The sequence below is a fragment of the Echinops telfairi genome, unplaced genomic scaffold (assembly GCF_000313985.2).
Source record: "Echinops telfairi isolate 266 unplaced genomic scaffold, ASM31398v2 ScPeMD7_9;HRSCAF=40, whole genome shotgun sequence".
Classification (NCBI taxonomy): domain Eukaryota; kingdom Metazoa; phylum Chordata; class Mammalia; order Afrosoricida; family Tenrecidae; genus Echinops; species Echinops telfairi.
In genome coordinates this window covers 31,716,807-31,734,989 of record NW_022103906.1, presented here as the reverse complement: position 1 = coordinate 31,734,989, position 18,183 = coordinate 31,716,807, and the positions used below count along the sequence as shown (strand labels likewise).

At 40.0% G+C, this 18,183-nt stretch overlaps 1 protein-coding gene across 1 annotated transcript in view; it reads right to left on the bottom strand.

Annotated features, from left to right (window-relative positions):
* ZMAT4 (zinc finger matrin-type 4) overlaps positions 1-18,183 on the bottom strand; it is a 532,047-nt gene that overhangs the window by 177,229 nt on the left and 336,635 nt on the right. The window contains 2 exon segments of the mRNA XM_013005877.2: positions 2,839-3,066; positions 8,643-8,652. Of these exon segments, the coding sequence (XP_012861331.2) occupies positions 2,839-3,066; positions 8,643-8,652 (238 nt within the window).

The window sequence follows — 18,183 nt, the reverse complement described above, 5'->3', positions numbered from 1 at the left end:
TGGACCCACCTCATATATCTATAGTTTATATATGTCTCATCATCATCATGTTATGACAGAGAATATTACAAATTATTGCACTGGGGCATTAATTTAGCCCATGGCATACAATTTAAAACACTTGAGAAAAGGAAATCATGTGAGCATAGTCTGGCTCTTTAGAGTGTTGCCCATGAATTGTTTGATTTGTATCGGTTAAAATCTTAAGTGACTGGATATTATTTACATAAACGATGGAGGTTGGTGATAAGACAAAATTTCAGTCACACTCATTCCCAAAGGAGAACCATGCCTACCAGACTAGTGCAGGTCACGGAAAGCAAGAAGAGCGGTAAACGAGCAAGTGTCTGGCAGTCGCAGGCACCAGGCACCGGGAACACTCCTGTATTATTAGCAAGACCGACTTGGAGAGCCCTGGTGGTACGACAGCTAAGTACTGCTGCTAACCAAGAGAACAGCGAAATAGTCGGTCAAGAAAACTGTATAGCACAGGTCTACCTTGTCATCTGAGGTCACCAGAAGTCAGAATCAACTCAAGGGCACTCAACAGTAAGAACACTGACAACATAAGGACTCCCACCCACTGCCATGGGGCCAGTTCCCATCACAGCTGAGGCAAGCACCCCCACGCCATGCTAACAAGGACTTCAAAACCACAGTGAGGAGACGGTTCATGGATCATAGGATTCCCTGAGCCCAATTGTGTTTTCCTATTGATAGGAGACAGTCATAAAAATATTCCCAATGTTTTTTTTTCTCATGTGTGTGGTGGTGGGGTTGTTGTTGTTGTAATCGTGCATTTGGGGAGGAACATCAGTCTCTTATCAAGCTCTGTAGATGGATTAATTGAACTTCCAATCTTAAATCTATTCTATATTATAGAATCCCTGCACTCCAACTCCGTATTCACTGTCTATAGCTACGTTTCCCTGCCTCATTACCTATGCAGGTCTCCTTCTGCTCAGGCAGAATGCACTCTGTGATAGTTAGGTTTTGTGTTAACTTAACTGGGTCAGGATTCTTCCATGATGTGATTAAATATAATGCAATCAGTTCTCTAATGGGATCTTCGGAGAGAATTCAAGCAGTTCTGGGAAGGTTAGCGTGAAGGGCTGCAATTGACTGGCAGCTTCCTCGGCGCTGTGGCTATTCCTATTGAAGGGGGCTCTGTGAGAAGTTATCTCCCTTTGTCTTGCTGGGGGTGGATTTTGCATCTGTCTCCTTGAATTCTGGTTCTTTGGTCTTGAGCCAAAAGCTTACTATTTTGCCCACTGACTCTGAATGCCATCAGTGGCCTGCAACAACGCCTATTGACCTTGGATTCATTTGACTCTGTTACCAAGAGTCTGAACTGTTGACCTTGGATTCATCCACCTCAGCCTCTACCTGTCCATGGTCCTCCGGCCTTCTGGCTCATCATCTTGTTCACTGGTTCACTAGCCCCAGCAGCTATGTGAGTCAGGAAAATCCCCTAGTTTAACAGCTGAACAGCTGACCCACAGATTTGCAGCTGAACAGCTGACCCACAGACTTGCACGAGAGGACTTCCCTGCTTCTAAGGCTGTGTGAGCCATTTGCTTGATGTAGATTTCTTTATTCAAATCGTTGGTTTTGCTTTTCTAAAGAACTCGGGTGAATATCAGCTCCCATCCCCTTCTCCATTCACCATTGTACCACAGACATTTCTAGTCCAACTCAAGCTCTCTTCCTGGTGAAGAATTTTGCCAGCCAACTGATCAAAAGTGACCTCACCTTCCTCTCAGCTCACATACACAATCTTCTGCCAAACTTATTTGATCTAGAAGTATCTAGGGGCATTTCCTGGTTACAATGATAAATATCACACTTAGGAGCTTATAACTAGGTGAGGGTAGGAAGAATTTAGTTTAAACCTATGTTTTCTTCTCAAAATTGAACTGTAAAGTTTCAGTGTATAGCTGACATCTGTTACAAATGATTATCTCCTAAGCAGTACAAAAAAGTTACCTAATCCATGCCATAACTGAAGTATTTCTTCAATACCACCTTTCCCAATGATTTTCTGAGAACATATATCTTATTAGAAAGTTATAGTCTATCATTTTGTTGTATGTCTATACTCCCAACATCAAGTTGATCAAAATATTTTGGTAATGAGTGCCTGTTCAAATTGTTGTTGATAATACAATATTTTAGGTTTCATAAATTAGTCTGTATCTAAGATATCCCAAAGACTCATTCTTAAACCTGTTGTTTCTAAGCCTGCTCTGCAGCTTCTATGAGCCTTCACAAGAACTTGTGAATGCTGCAAGATTTGCAGCAAGTGAAGACATATCTGCCTATCTTTGGGCATTGAAGTGGTCAGAACACAGTGCTAAGAACAATGCCACACAGCACCACCTCATCACCACTTTCTAGATTTTTCTAGTAAAGGGACTAGGACTTACTTTAAACCCATGAAACAGAACCAATTCACTGCTTATTTTAACCAAATTTTTAAAGACAAAATAAAACATCAAATATAAAACCCATTGGATTCTTTAGCCTCTTTTCTCATACTGTTGGTCTACCAAGGTCAAATGGCATTTTGCCCAAAAATCTGGTTAATGGAGGGGAAACAAATCTAATATATAGTCCATAAACAACATAGCAAACGCTGAATAAAAGGGATTATCACAAATAAGCGAAAGCTCACTCTCTGCTGATGACCTTCCTCTTTTCCTTTTGGACAAGCCTAACTTTTCCCTTAATAATCCAAGCAGTAAGGAGGACCCAGCCAAGCTGTGTACACATGAGTGAAACATAATGCTTTCACTGAAAGCCCAGGTCGGGATCAGAAAGTTGGACAACGGCTCTTACCTCGGAGTTCGCCCATATCCAGGGTTGTCCCGAGTTGTTCTAATAGGGCAACTCTCGCTGCATTCTTTTTGTGTTTCTTGCCGTCATAGTGTTGCTGCGCCATCAGAGGATTGTTAAACCAGGCTGCACAGAGCCCACAATATCTGTCGGAGTCTCTTCTTTGATAAGGGGATGCGACCACTGGTGCAGCGTCCACTCGAGGGGGCTTAAGGGAGCTCAGGGGTGTTGCTGTGAAGGAAAACAACCAGAGAGAACCACGGCCACATTAGTCCACAACCGAATGCAATCTCTTCAATCGCTCAAGCTGAACGATCTCCAGGAATCTAACGCTGAAAGAACCCCAAGTTCACTCTAGAGCCCCGAAGTCCAGAATAGCGTAATGAGCACAGGACAAGTCTTTTCGTTAGTCTTCATTTCTGCAGTTGGGACAAAACTACAACTTTGTAACTTATGGAGCTTGGCATGTTGCTCATCGTTAGGTCTAAATTTTATAGCTCAAGAGACCAGACCTTAGGAGAAAATAGGAGGTTAACTTAATAAACTCTTGGGAATAAAAGAGTTACCAATTAATCAAGTTGAAGCTGGTTCATGAAAGAAACGCTGAGGAATCATAACGGAAAAGATTCTGATTTAGTGACTGGAACATGTGTGTGCTATACAGGGAAATAAGGAACAAAGAAAGGATTTGCCTACATTCCAAGAGGCAAATCTCTCAGAGGCATGGCAAACACCAACAGAACAAATCACACTGCTTTGGTTTTCAATTACTTCTGTTTACTGTTGTAGTCTATTTTGAACCTACACCTATTAAAATGGAAACTGAAACATATGTGTGTGTGTGTGTCTGGAAAAAGACTACAGAATAGACGCTGCTTATCTAAACTGTCATATTGTATATTCCATTATGCGATTACAGTTCATTCTGGTCCTTGCCAAGTGGGGTGTGGACCCTAAGGTGAAGGAGTTTACTTGTGTAAAATACAAATAACTTATGTATAGAGAGAGACATCCAAACATCTTTCATGCTTACAAAAATGATGAGACTTGAATTATTGTCCTATTTCTCTGATGATGCATCTCAGAGATGCCATATCCCTGGTTTAAGGTGAGCTACCTAGTGATGAAAAAGCAGGACCTAAAAACCAAACTTTTTATTTCCAAGGCTAGCATTCTTTCCAGTAGTTCCAAGGACTCATCATATAGTTATTAATAAACAGAGTTTTTTCTTTTTCTTTCTAGACCTCACTTAGCTTTGCACTTTATACATAATTGAATTTCGGTATGAAAAAATATATTCTGACCTAATGCTTTTGAGAGAAAAAAAAAACACCATTACAATGTCCCCGTGGTCTATTCATCACAATCTAGTATATAGCACCTTTAGTTTGTTGTTTTGTCATTGAGACAAGATGCAGCTGGGAAAAAAAGAAAAACAAACATGAAATAAGGTTGCTCTAAGAAAAACCTGAGATTTTAGGGCTCAGTAAAATAAGTCACTTAATCATCTCCCCAAGATTCAATGATAGTTGCAACAGAATTTTATTTTTAGAATAAATAATTGACACAATACAGACACAAATACTTGCTAAAATGATATAAAATCAAAGACTCACAACTGGACTAATAGACAATATCTTGATACACAGAGAAAAGATTGAAGATGTCAATCTTTTCATTTTATTTGGCTTTACAATCAATGCCCAAGAAAACAGCAGTTAAGGAATAAAAGCACTTATTCTACTGAGCAAATGTGCTGCATATGACCTCTTTAAAGTATTAAGGAGCAAGGATGTCACTGTGAGAACTAAGGTGTACCTGGCCTGTCTTGTTTTTTTTTCATCACCACATATGCATGTGAAAATTGGACAACAAATAAGGCAGATTGCATGTGATATGCGGGGTTGGCAAAGAACACTGAAAGTACCATGGGCTGCGAGAAGAACAAACTCTCTGATGGAGAAAATACAGCCAGAAGGTTCCTTACAAGCAATGGTAAAACCTCACATACTCAGACCTGTTAGTAGGAGAGACGGGGCCCTGGAAAAGGAAATAGTGCTTGGCAACATCAGCAAAAATGAGGAAGATCCTCCAGGAGGTGGATGGATGCAGTGGGTCCAACAATGGGCTCAAACACCGCAATTGTGAGGGCGGTATAGGACCTGGCAGTGTTTCATTCTCTTGTGCATTGGATAGATATGAATCAGAACCGACTCAATAGCATCTCACAACAACAACAACATGGCATCTTAACTCAAAATATGTCTGCGTCTCGTGAAAATATCCCGAGGACATCATTTTCCCCTCATCACAGAGATCCCGTCGCACGGGGAAGATTTCGTTTGGATGCTGTTTCATAGTGTTATTCCTACAGGAACTGAAAGGAGGAACACACTTCCCCAAAGCTTCATCGCAGATTGAGTTGTACACAACTATCTGAAATTAAGCTCAAGTCCGAGCCACAGGATCCCAATAGTTTCCCAGCATTCGATTGCTATGACTTAGAGATGCAAATCGTAGCTACAGATCCGCAGACGACCTGTGTGAGAAATAACCTCTACCCACTCTTCTAAAAAACAAAATGAATCTTGTTTCCAACGTTTTCTGCTCCCTTATCAATTTACAAGGTTTTATAGCCACCTATTGTTTTTGATGACAATGGAAGACATATCAAATGTTCGTGATCTGAATAAACCGTGACTCCTAAAGCATAATTTACTTTTCTCTAAACTGTGTGCTAATAAAACCTCACAAAAGACATTTCAGAGATGGTTTTATCAATTGATACCTCTGCACCACATTCTGGCAGGAGGGATGCAAATAGAAGATTCATCAAATAAGATAATTTTATCTGGCATCAAAGAAGGTCGTTTGACTGAATCTGTACTGCATCCCGCTTTCCTAAATAATTCTATTTTTTGTACAGCTTCAAGAGTTTTATATTTCTTTTACCTCTGCTTCCGTCTTCACCAATTTCAACCTGGATTGTTTGCCTTCACAGACGTGAAGGCTTTACATGAAAGCAATGAACAGCGCCGGAAATCAAAGTCAGCAATCTGATTTCATTGACTTCCACCACAAACAAATTGTGTGACTTTGTAATACATTCCCACAAGGTTAAAATGCAAAATCACTAATCTTTTTAAACTGACATTTTTTTTCATTTAAAGCATATCGCTCCATAATGATGGAACAAATTGTTGAATGGCTCTCCGTTTTATGCCTCTGACTGAACACCACATATTAGGTTTCTTATTGGGAAGAGCCAAGACTATGCCCAGGCATTTGACTGTGTGGATCACAACACACTATGGAATGGGAATTCTAGAACACTGCACTGTGCTCATGTGGAACTTGTATGTAGATCAAGAGGAAGTTGTGAGAACTGAACAAGGGAATATGGTATGGTTTAATATCAGGAAAGGTACGTGTTGAGGTTGTATCCTCTCACCATACTTATTCAATCTGTATGCTACGCAAATAATCAGAGAAGCTGGATTATGTTAAGAAGAATTTGGCATCTGAATTGGAGGGAAATTTATTAATAACTTGAGATATGCAGATGATACCACCTTGCTTGCTGAAAGTGAGGAGACTCAAAGCACGTGCTGCTGAAGATCAAGAATTGCAGCCTTCAATATGGATTACAACTCAATGTAAAGAAGACACAAATACTAACCACTGGGCCAATAGGTAACATCATAATAAATATAGAAACGTTTCAAGTTGTCAAGGATTTCATTTTGCTTGGAACCACAATCAATGCTCTTGAAAGTAGCAATAAAGAGATCAAACGATGCATTATATCAGATAAATCTACTAGAACTCTTTACAGTGTTGAAAAGTACAGATGATACTTTGAGGACTGAGGTCTGTCTGGTTTGATCCAAGTCATGATATTTTAAATTTCTTCATATGCATGTGGAACCTGCACCTTGAAGAAGGAAGATTGAAAAGAAATAGATGCATTTGAATTATGGCATTGGCAAAGAAGATGGAAAGGACCGTGGACTGACAAAAGAACAAACGGATCTCTCTTGTCTGAAGCTTCCCCAGAATGCTTCTGAGAGCAAGGTCAGGTACTTTGAACATGTTGGCAGGAGAGGCCAGGCCCTGGGGAAGGACATCATGCTTGGTAAAGTGTAGGGGCAGCAACAAAGAAGAGAGCCTTTGAAAAAATGGACTGGCACGGTGGCCACAACAATGGGCTCAAATGGAAGAACAGTTATGAGGCTGGTGCAGGACTGAGTGGTGTCTGTTCGGTTCTAAAAGGATGGGCTGAGTTGGAATCACTATGAGCTGCAACTGACTCAGTATTACCTCACAACAACCCGGGGAAGAGCATTTCAAGGTTTCACTGCTACATTCATGGCGGTACTTAGACCATCAAACCTATATTTCTTTGGCAAATGTGTACTATTCTAACAAAATTAATAAAAAGTTGATGGAAGGTTATCATTTGGTTAAAATTATGCTTTTAAGAAAGTTCTTAATTGGTATGTTGCTAATTTTTCTTTTTATGCTTTATGTTTTCACTACAATTTTAAAATAGACACTGGCGTTATGTCCTTATGTTCAACTTGAAATCAAGAGTTAATATATGAGCGGTTTTTGAACTTGACTAAACATTAGAATCATACAGGAGTTTTATAAAGGCCTGTGCCTATCCCAGCTGTGGTCAGAACACTGGATCAAAATCTTTGGAGTGAGAATCAAACATTAAGCCTTTTAAAAGTGTTTTCCTTCTACCTGTACCTCCACCCACGACTCCAAACTACCACCAATATCGATGGCCAGTGAACTAAATACTACCAGATTTTTGTTTGAAAAAGACAATAAAATAGAGTCTTCTTAGGTAGTCATGTAGAATCAAGTCTTTTATTCAGCACCAATGGAATTAGTTTTCCTGTTGGTGATAATCAGAATGTCACATATTTACCATGAGTCAAAAAAAACAATTGCTTGAATTATCTTTTGCAAACTCCCATCAAGTTTGCCATCTCATTAGACATAAAAGGTCTACTCTAAAAAGACAGCTTATGGAATAAAATAATATTGGTAAAATTGAATAGCCATTGTGAATCCTTTTCTCCATCCAGATATCCAAATGAAATATAAGGAAACTTTTAAAAGTTCATGGGGAAATGGAGTTAAAAGAAAATAGAACATATCCACAAACTTTTTGAAGCTGCCTTATCAATCATGTGGTACTGAGATGTTCTATCATCCATCTCTGGTTGATCCTTTTACCCTGTTCCATTTGATGCTCTCTATCATGCCACCCCATATAACAAAACTAAATACCAGGCCTTCAGAGTCTTCTCAATTTAGTAATATATTTGAGACCTTGAAAATCCAAGTAAAAACATACTTCTCCCTCCTCTAAACTCACAATTCATTTGGCATTTTTATAATGTCTGATATACTTGGTTATGTGAATGTGTGTGTGTGTGTGTGTGTGTGTGTGAAAAGTTAAGATTATAAGTCTCTACTAGATATCCTTCTGTTTTGTGTTTCCTCAGAAGCATATCACAATCACTTATCTTTGATTCAGAAAATCCAAATACCCCTGAAACCCAAAAGTTTCTTCACAATTTTTTTGTCACATCTGAATTGGCAAGAACCTATTTGTAGTTTTCATATACTATATCTTTATGGTATATTTGGCTCTATAATCCTAAAATTTCTAAATTTCAAAATGAATGAGTTTCCCAAATATTTTGAATAATAGTTCATGGATCTGTAGTCAGTTCAGTGTAATTAATATAAATCTTGCTTTCATAAAACCATCTGATGCTGGAATATACTTGTTTCTTTCTGGCAGAGTAACAGATTTAAGAACAAAAGTATTTCTAAGGCAGCCTGCGAGTGCCTCTATCAGAACACTGGCTCACTCTTCAACTATAACATTGTTTACCACCAGACTCTATGAGACAAACACCTGGTACCATCACAGTGTGTAGTCCATGCCTTTTGTTGTATAAACTAATGCATGGATGAACAAAGATCTTTGAATTAATTAGTAGGAAGTAGAACAAGCTGGTAATAAACACTAAGTTTATTTATTTCTCCTAAATTATGTTATTTAGGCCTTGGATAGCTAGGTGCTGTACCAGTCAATATAAACATAAACAGTTAAGGGGCAAGATCCTGGCAGGGTAAAGACTAAATTATGGAAAGCAACATGTTCTTATCTCCCTCCCTTTACATTTCACTGGATGTACTAAAAGCCACTGCTTTGTTCCTAGGCTGTCATGTCCTATTTCTATAAGGTTTCAGAAAGCCAAAATCATTTTGGTAACTTCACGTTCAAACAGGAAGCTATTAATTCTTGTTTTCTTATTATAGTAGCCAGCTCCTCACTTCCGTTTCTTGGATGGTGCCAACAAGGCTTTGAACCAGTTCATCCTGGTTCAACCCTGTAAAAAAAAACTTACTACATTTGGCGGGAGGCAGAGAGTCATCAGTAGCAGCAGCTGGTTCCTAAGAGACTGAGATCAGACACGCCTTCATTCGCCAATAATTCTTACCAAATCTGACACCAGCTGTCCCACCTACAATCCTCTCTACATCTCAGCTGGGTTCAAGAATTCATTACAATGGCCATACAGAACTCCACCCAGACTCATAATTATGTGGTTTCTTAAGAATGTAACAGGTTACAATTTAGGATAAAAAATACTGAGAATATAGTTTTTCTGGCGAGTACACCCTCTTCTTTGAATGTCCAAAGGCAGTCCTATATACAGTTCTTAGCCTCTCAGCTATAAGGTTTCTTGGCTCTGCCCTATTCCATAAATGTTACAAAGTTCTTTTATCTTTTTAAAAATAAATACTCAGAGGGCACTCCACTCCAACATAAGCTGAAGGCATTAAGCTCTACAGTAGAACCCAGGGCCTCAGCATTAATTGATTCTAGAAGGAGTGTCAAGATGCGATGCAGTCAAGTTCTGAATCAAATTTTCCATAAGAAATAACTGAAAACGGATTAATCCATTCTCAACCACCAAGTTTTTAGCCTAACCTTGCCTTTTGATGCAAAACATTACACAGAACTTTCAAAATAAATAAGTTCAGAGTTAAATAATATAATTTAAATAAGAAATATGACATTAAAAAAGTTTCTTAACAACTACAATATGGCCCATACCTTGAGACTGATGAGGATCTGGATCTGTGGACAAGATGTGGAGAGGAGGTGTGAAGAGAGAGTCATTGTTTGGAAGGGGAATCCCCTTCCCTAAAATCAACTGGTAGCTGCTTTTCAGGGTTTTTGGTTTTTTTCCCCTTCTTTGCCTTTTTTTACTAGGACCTGGCTGGCTTTCTCTTAAAAAAAAAAAAAAAAAAGATATCTGTCTAATGTGATCTGTTTTTGGTGTTTCCTTAACTGTTTTCTAAAAGGATTTACTAATTATCATCAACAATGTAAATAACATGATTAACCAGTTCCTTATCATGATGATTCTTTTCAAAAAATGCTTTCTTAGGACCCATGTGAGGTAGTTAGTTTATTGTGGCAACCTGGCCGATAAACACATGTGGGGTTAATTGAAGAGCAGAGTGACAACTGGCTCAGTGAGCCTCACCTTTCGAGTTCTCAGGTCTCTTGCTTTGTGATGGTCAGAACAGGGAGCAGGTGCCTTAGCCAGTTCCCTGCTTCAGCTGGCAAGGCTGACTTCCTGCAAGACATCCCCCAGGAGAAGCCGCATGGACCTACCCCGATGCAGCCCTGGGTGCTGGAGCAGTCGTGTGGAGACCCCTGCCAGCGTTGAGATGCTTACACATCCACTGACTCGGCTTTCCTCCTGCAGTCAGCGTCATAGTGTGTGTTTTGTGAGATTGAGGAGGACTTTGTGGATTGGTGTAGGACATATGGGTTAATGTTGGACTTGTGGACTTGGGCAGCACTGGGTTGGGATGTTTTCTTGATGTGCACTCGCCCTTTATATAAAACTCTCTCTTATACATATGAGTTTCTGTGGATTTGTTTCTTTCTCTAAAATACCCAGACTAATACACCATGTTTTTTTGTCTTAAAACAGTACAAAAAGCAACAAAAACGAAGAAAATTACGTACAGCAAAACACTTGGAACACAGCCGAAAAGGTTTAAACAACGCCTACTAACAATGGCAACTAAAGGCAAGTGACTGAAACACTAAGTGTGTTTGTTTACAAAAATCACTTGAGTCGGGTCATGTTCTGATGTTTTGTTCAAGCTCTGATGCAAAATTTTCTCGACATTGCATGTTGAAATCTGATTATGTCGAGTACTGATGCAGTCGATACTGGGGGTCTACTGTAGTTCCATATGAGTCAGAAAGCCCAACTCTCCCAATGAAGCGCCTGGAGCCTCCTGCCAAAGGCATTAAGCTGTACACTTCACACCTGCTCTGCTGACCAAGAAGCTAAGCACTCTGTTCAGTGTTCTGGCTCTGCGGCTGCCATTTCTCTGGAATCACAACTTTCTGTTCCTGGATTAAAGAGGTTCAATATGCAGGGATCTCCGGGTCCAGAGAAGGGACACTACCATTGCTTTTTTTCTCTTAATGGTAGTGAGAGACCCTCCTCCTGCTTCTGAGACGGCCTCTCCACCCATCTTCTCTTACTGATAGGGAAAAAAAGAGGGAATAAACCCAGTCATGCGGTACACTTACAAAGACTCCATCCACCTAGAAGAGGCATGCCACACTACAGGCACCATTCTGGGAATTTCTATTCCACTCCGGTATCCTAAATCAGAATCTACCTTTTAAAAAAATTCCCAGGTGATTCTATCAATCTCCAACAGTTCAATTTGCCATATGATTTAAGGTTTTCAATGCTACAGCAGCAAAATCTGGGAGCACGTTGTTTACACTGGTTTCTGGGGATATAACCCATAGAACATCACCTTGGGGTTATCTGGAACCGAAATCACTACCATCAAGGTATTCTTTGACTCACAACAACTCTCTGGGACCGACTATAACCACCCCTGTGGGTTCCAAGGCTGTACAAATAGCCGGATCTTTCTCCTTTAGAGTGTCTGGCGGGTTTCAATTATGGACCTTGCAGTTAGCAGCCGAATACATAACTCAACTTGGTAATACGTCTTAGGAAAAAAAGTTGGAAATAATTAAATCAGGGAGTTAGGGTACTTGCTTAAACCCAAGCACCCAGGATCTAGTAATAGCTTTCAATGCTTTCTTCATTAGGTGATCAAGTGGGAGCGCCTTGCCAGACAAGAAGGTAACACAGCTGGCAATGGGTGTCTTCCCCGCCTTCCCACCATTAGGACCACAGCCACAAATGCCCTTTAACTCCCAAATAGGAGCCTCTTAGTGACAGCCTGTAAAGCTTGCCATGTACCATCTATTTTGATTCCTTCTATCCTTTCTCCCAGTTTCTCTCCTTACATTTTTCTAATGCTTTAGGATAACAAAAATGAGCCCATTTGGAGTGTTTTTATTTTTATTTTTAATTAAAAAATCATTCTATTAAAAGGACCTACATGTGACCTCCTCCCTGGGGGACAGACAACAGAAAAGTGGATGAAGGGAGACATCGGACAGGGCAAGATATGAAAAAATAACTTATAAATTATCAAGGGCTCATGAGGGAGGGGGGAGCAGGGAGGGAGGAGAAAAAATGAGGACCTGATGCCAGGGGCTTAAGTGGAGAGCAAATGTTTTCAGAATGATGAGGGCAATGAATATACAAATGTGCTTTACACAATTGATGTTTGTATGGATTGTGATAAGAGTTGTATGAGCCCCTAATAAAACGATTAAAAAAACTGAAATATTAAAAAAAATAAAGCTTTAGAGCTATTATAACATTCCACAGTTCAATCATTTCACGTAGTATTATACAATTGCTACCACAGTCAGTTTCAAAACATTTTCTTTCTTCTTGAACTCCTAGATATTAGCTCCCCTTTATCCCCACCCTCCCCACAAGGAAACTTTATTTTTTTGCCCTAATACCATCCAATATATCAATTCACACACAATTCTGTTGTTTGCTCCCTTCCAGTGGGGTTATTCAGTCATCAGTGCTACCAGCTGTCCCCCCACCCCACCTCACTTCTTTTTCCCTCAGGGAACCATTACTCTTGTTAAAGTTTCTTAAGGGTTATCTATCTTGGCTTATATTAATCAAACAATTTTAATTATACAAATGAGCATAAAGCCAGTCTAACATGATTAATAAGGTAAAACAAACAAAAACCATAATAGTAAGGGGAGGTAATATTAAAGAACTGGAGGAGAGTTAATATGTTTCATCAGTGCTATAGCACACCCTGGATTTATCATCCCTTCTGTGTGGCCCTTCTGAGGATTGTCCAATTATCTTTCAGGTGGGTTTTGGGTCTCCACTACATCCCTACCCCTTCACATCAATTTGGTTGCTTGTTTCAACACCTCACGATAATAATGTAGCATTGCATGATACTCACCTTCCTGACACAATCACTGAAGGCAAAATGGATGCACACGCTAATGGGGTAAAGAAAACTGATGGTGCCAGGCTATTAAAAGATATAGTGTTTGGGGTCTTAAAGGCCTGAAGGTAAACAAGTGGCCCTCTAGTTCTGAAGCAACAAAGCCCCATAGAAGAAGCACACCAGGCTGTGCGATCATGAGGTGGTGTGCGACTTAAAATAGAAAAATCGTGCTAAGAATTTGTGTTATGGCTGGTTGAATAGAGAAATAAATCCAGTTGTGCTCACATATGTATAAGAACGAGCTTTACAGCAAGACGTAATTACATATCAAGAAGCCTGGCAGCCGAGTCCAACTCAAGTCCATGAGTCCATAAGCCCCTCTTCAGAGTCACACGGTCACATGCAAGGACGCAGAAGGCAGAAGATCACAGGCTGTGGGTACAAAGTCTCATGGGTTCAAGGTCAGTGGAAAGGTGGCAGAGCTCTGGCAGCGCTCGGGGTCCATGGCAGAGAGGAGAAGGCAGTGAGGGCAGGGTCCCTGGCCCCTCTTTAGGAGAAGGCCATGCCTGCGAGGAGACACCACCGGGCTGTGATCTGCTTGACAGGCTGGATACCACACCTACACTTTATTTATCTTTAAGTTGACGTAAAATTATGTAACTACTACAGAATTAATTCATTTGAAAGTATATGGGTTTCTCGGGAAAAGTATTCTTAGCCAGAGTTCTTACTTTTTTCCGTATTAAAAGTTTTCCAATAACTCTAATGGATATGTTACATGTAAAGAGGGCTTCAAAACATTTGTGGGAACATTCTATCATCTTTGAATTCCATCTTTTCATGAACTTTTTTAAGTCCTCTCATATTTTATTAAGTTGCCTAACTGTTCTGTTTGCCAATGCATCAGCTTAAAGCTCAAGGAGATGAATTAACTAGTGTAGGGCCCCGATTAACAAGTAGCAAAGACCGAATTTTTCTACACGAAGACCAGTGCCATATTTCAATCTCATCTAGTTTCCAATGAATGCTAAGGGAACAATAGCACACATAAACAAAGAGATTAACTATAGAGTCTGAACACATTTCCTAGACTTCAACATCTGCTCTCAGCGGGGGTTATTTGGAAATGAGCAATTTCTTTTTAACAACAAGTATCTGATTTCCAGTCCCTATGCTAAGCTGTACCCCTATTATTCTCAACCCAAATCAAACAAATAATAGGATCAAATCTCCAGTAAGTAGCTTTTTATGGTTTCAAATCTTTTGGATTCGATCATTCAGGGCATGGCTTGGAGGCTGCTGTCAAAGCAGGCCGGGGAGACAGCAGTTTCCAAATAGTCAAGCCTGTTCAGTAGGCAAATGCTCTAATTTGAGCAGTTTGCATTCAAGGGTCTTAACTTTGATTTCTTCAGTGTCTCTCACAGAGGCTCCCGCCCCTTCTGTAGATCATGAGAGACCTATTGACACAGAGACAGCTCAAACACATGTGCCCTCACATGCTCCACTGGGTTTTTACAAGTTATTTTTTGAAAGTAAATTACTAGGTCTTTCTTTCCAGGCATCTTTGAGTGGATGCAAAACACCAACCTTTCTATTATCAGCATGCTAACTGTTTGCATTCTTCAAGAACACCATGGATCAATACTTAATAAGTAGTGAGAGATCAATGAAGAAATGTACTAGTGAATTTTAGCTAATATCGGTTTGAAATTTTCATATTTTATTAGATGGTTTTGGGATAGCTAAATTTTAAATCTTTGATCTATTTTATTACTTTTCTTTCGTGGGGATTTAAACTATTATACACAAATGGATATGGATTAAATAATTATTGGATATCTATATAATAAATGCCATGTACCAATTAAAAATCTGCTTTGGATGATAGCTAATGTCCTGGGGGTTGTTTAGGCTACAGTGTGATAAAAAAAAAAGAGTGGTTTTAAAGTGATATGTAGGATACCAAATAAATTACTTATTACAATGGGTGTGTAGATTCAGGGAAAAGATGAGGTTTTCTTCTCCTGCACCTTCAGAAGCAGTTCTCCGCAGTCCTGCGGGATTACTCTGAGTCAAGGAGGATGTGCTGGCAGCGAGTTGGGTTTTGGAGTTTTGATGGGTGTGGACACAACACTGGAAAAGCTCTAAAACCAAACTCCCTTCCCTTGATGCCAACTCACAGCAACCCTAGAGCCCGGGGGGTCCCAGCCTGCACATCTGTACGGGAGGAGAAAGCCCCAGCTCCTATGGTGCAGCTGTTCAAACTATGGATTTGCAGTGAGCAACCCAACACAAAAGCTAGGCAATCAGGGTTATAAAGCTATAAATAAAGATCTTAGCAATAGCTGTTTCTAAATTGAGGATGATAGCGGATTTATTTTATATTTATGGATACTCTCATTGATGCTTAGGGAAGCACTTTTATGTCGCAATTGATATATGGGCTATATTTCCTGAAACTTATTTTAGTGCAAATTCTAGGAAACATTGTGAAAGGGACTTGTACTAAACGTCAGAAGATTTTATTTTCAGTGATGTATATTTATTAATTTATTAAGGAGTTTGGGGACAACAGGTTGGGAGAAAGCTGGCTTTGTCAGCATATGATGTTAAAAGTCCCAGATTTCCCTGCCTTTCCTATAGACATAAAGAAATATAGTCTTGCTTATTTTTTAAACTGAAGAGCAGATCTAAATATATATTTTATTTACATGAAATAAAATAATCCCTCTTCCTTCAGTGATGAGGGGGCTTAAAGAGTTTGAAAGAAAAGGCATCAAAAGATAATGAAAATTTTCCATGAACAATTTGAAGTCCTGTAGTATTTGTTTCGGAAGGAATCATCTGATTCAAGATCTCTGGGAGAGGAAAAAGACCACATGGTCTCTTTTATACCACAAAAGAAATGAAAACTAACAAAACCAACCTCACTTCATTTGAATTGGTTCCAGCTCATTACAACCCATTGCACAGAGTAGAATTGCCCCTTCGGGTTTCTGTGAGACAGCCTCATCTTTCCCCTGTGGGGCAACTGGGGGGTCGGTCACACTGTTTGTCTTGTTAGAAGCTCAGTGTGTGACCCTCTACATCACCAGGGTTCCTTGAAAGAAACGAAAGAAAACCATAAAATAGCTGATATTTCAAAGTATGTGCCACGTTACCCTTTATGAGAATAAACAAAAATGAGGATGACTTAACCATCATTCCAATCCAATTTTGTATCTACAATCTAAGTATCATCAGTCTATTAAGGGGAATTGCTTCTTCACCCAAACTGCATTCATATGTCATCAGTCTTCATTAACAGAGTGCTCATAGATCATTGGTTTTCATTAATATAGAAACATTTCCTTTAGTTTCAGCCACTGGTTAAGTTCAAAATATCAAGTGTGCTTTGTTGGGTTTTGTTTTTACAGAATACTAATCTTTGAAAATAGCCATTAAATAGCCACTTATCTCACACCGTATGGGTTGAAGTACAGGCAATTGGATGGGGGACAGGCCAAACCAAAGATGTACATGTCAATCCAACAAAAAGAAGGGGAAAGCAGGGAAGAGGGATAGGATAAAATGGGGAATTAGAGGGGGGAGGGAGACGATGGCATAGGGGGAGCAGGGCACTATTCTAACCAGAGGGAGAGTATTGGTTATGTCTCCACAGAATTGGGAGTGTGCATGCAGACCCTACCAAGGCGCACCAAAACCTTGAGGGCAACATAACCACATGGAGCAACTCATGAACAGAGTGGGCTACAGGGCTGGCCCCAATCAGAGTCTAAGTGACCCCCAGCCTAGAAGTATGTGCTACAGAGGATAACACTGAACCTACAGGAAGATGGGCCAGCATGCCTTGTCCACACAGAAACAAACAGAGAAGGAAAAGAGAGAGTGAGGTTCTAGACCCATAGGGGTACACCAAGCCCTAAGGATGGGAGCCCTGAATGGAGCTGCTGAGGCAGAGAGGACCATAGGGCCGACAACAGCTCGAGACATGATGACCCCTCGCTGGGCACACCATGACAGAGGACAATACTGGGGACATATGGCAGGCAGTGAGTCCAGTCTAAACCCCTTACAGCAGGGAAAATCAAGAAGGTAACATAAAAGATCAGCAACAAGAACAAAGCCAAGCCACAAAGCTTGGAGGAGCCCCAAAATAGATGTCAGGCTATGAGGAGCATTTCCCAGAACCCTGCAGGATCAGTGGGGAGAGAGTCATAAAGGTCACTGAACAGACCAGAATTATCTATACTTTTCCTTTTTTTTTTTTGCTAATTATTGCTATTTTTATTTATATATATTTTTTCTATTCTTATTCAATTTTTTGCTTTTTGTATTGTCTACATTATTGTTGGTTTGCCTACCTATATAAGATAGGCATGAAAAGCAACGGGACTGAAGATTCTGGAGGGGCTTAGGGGGAGGAGGAGACAGGGGAAGGGAGGAGTGAGCAAACGACACCATAGACAGGGGAACAACTAGGGAATTAAAATCACCAATGCAGAGGATGAAGAGATCTTGGGGGTGTTGGAGCTACAGCAATCTAGCTGAGAGGAATTACTAAGAGGCAGACGAAGGGCGAGAGTGATGGTGGGGCAGGAGGAAAGTAAAAGGAAACATAGAAAAGATCTAGGAAACAAAGCTATGGGTAGAGGTATACGCATAGGTGTGCACTTATGTAAATATCTTAATTCAGAAAAATAGAGGTATTGGCATAGGTACATATATTTATATGGCAATATATTGAGGAAGTGGATGGACTCTGGGTTTCTGCTCAAGCCCTCCATCAACACAAGAACACTTTGTTCTAACAACCTGGCATTCTTTGACTCTCACCCTTCCAAAATGATCGCTGAAGACAAATGTGTGCACAAGCAAATGTGGTGAAGAAAGCTGAGGTGCCCAGCTATCAAAAGATAA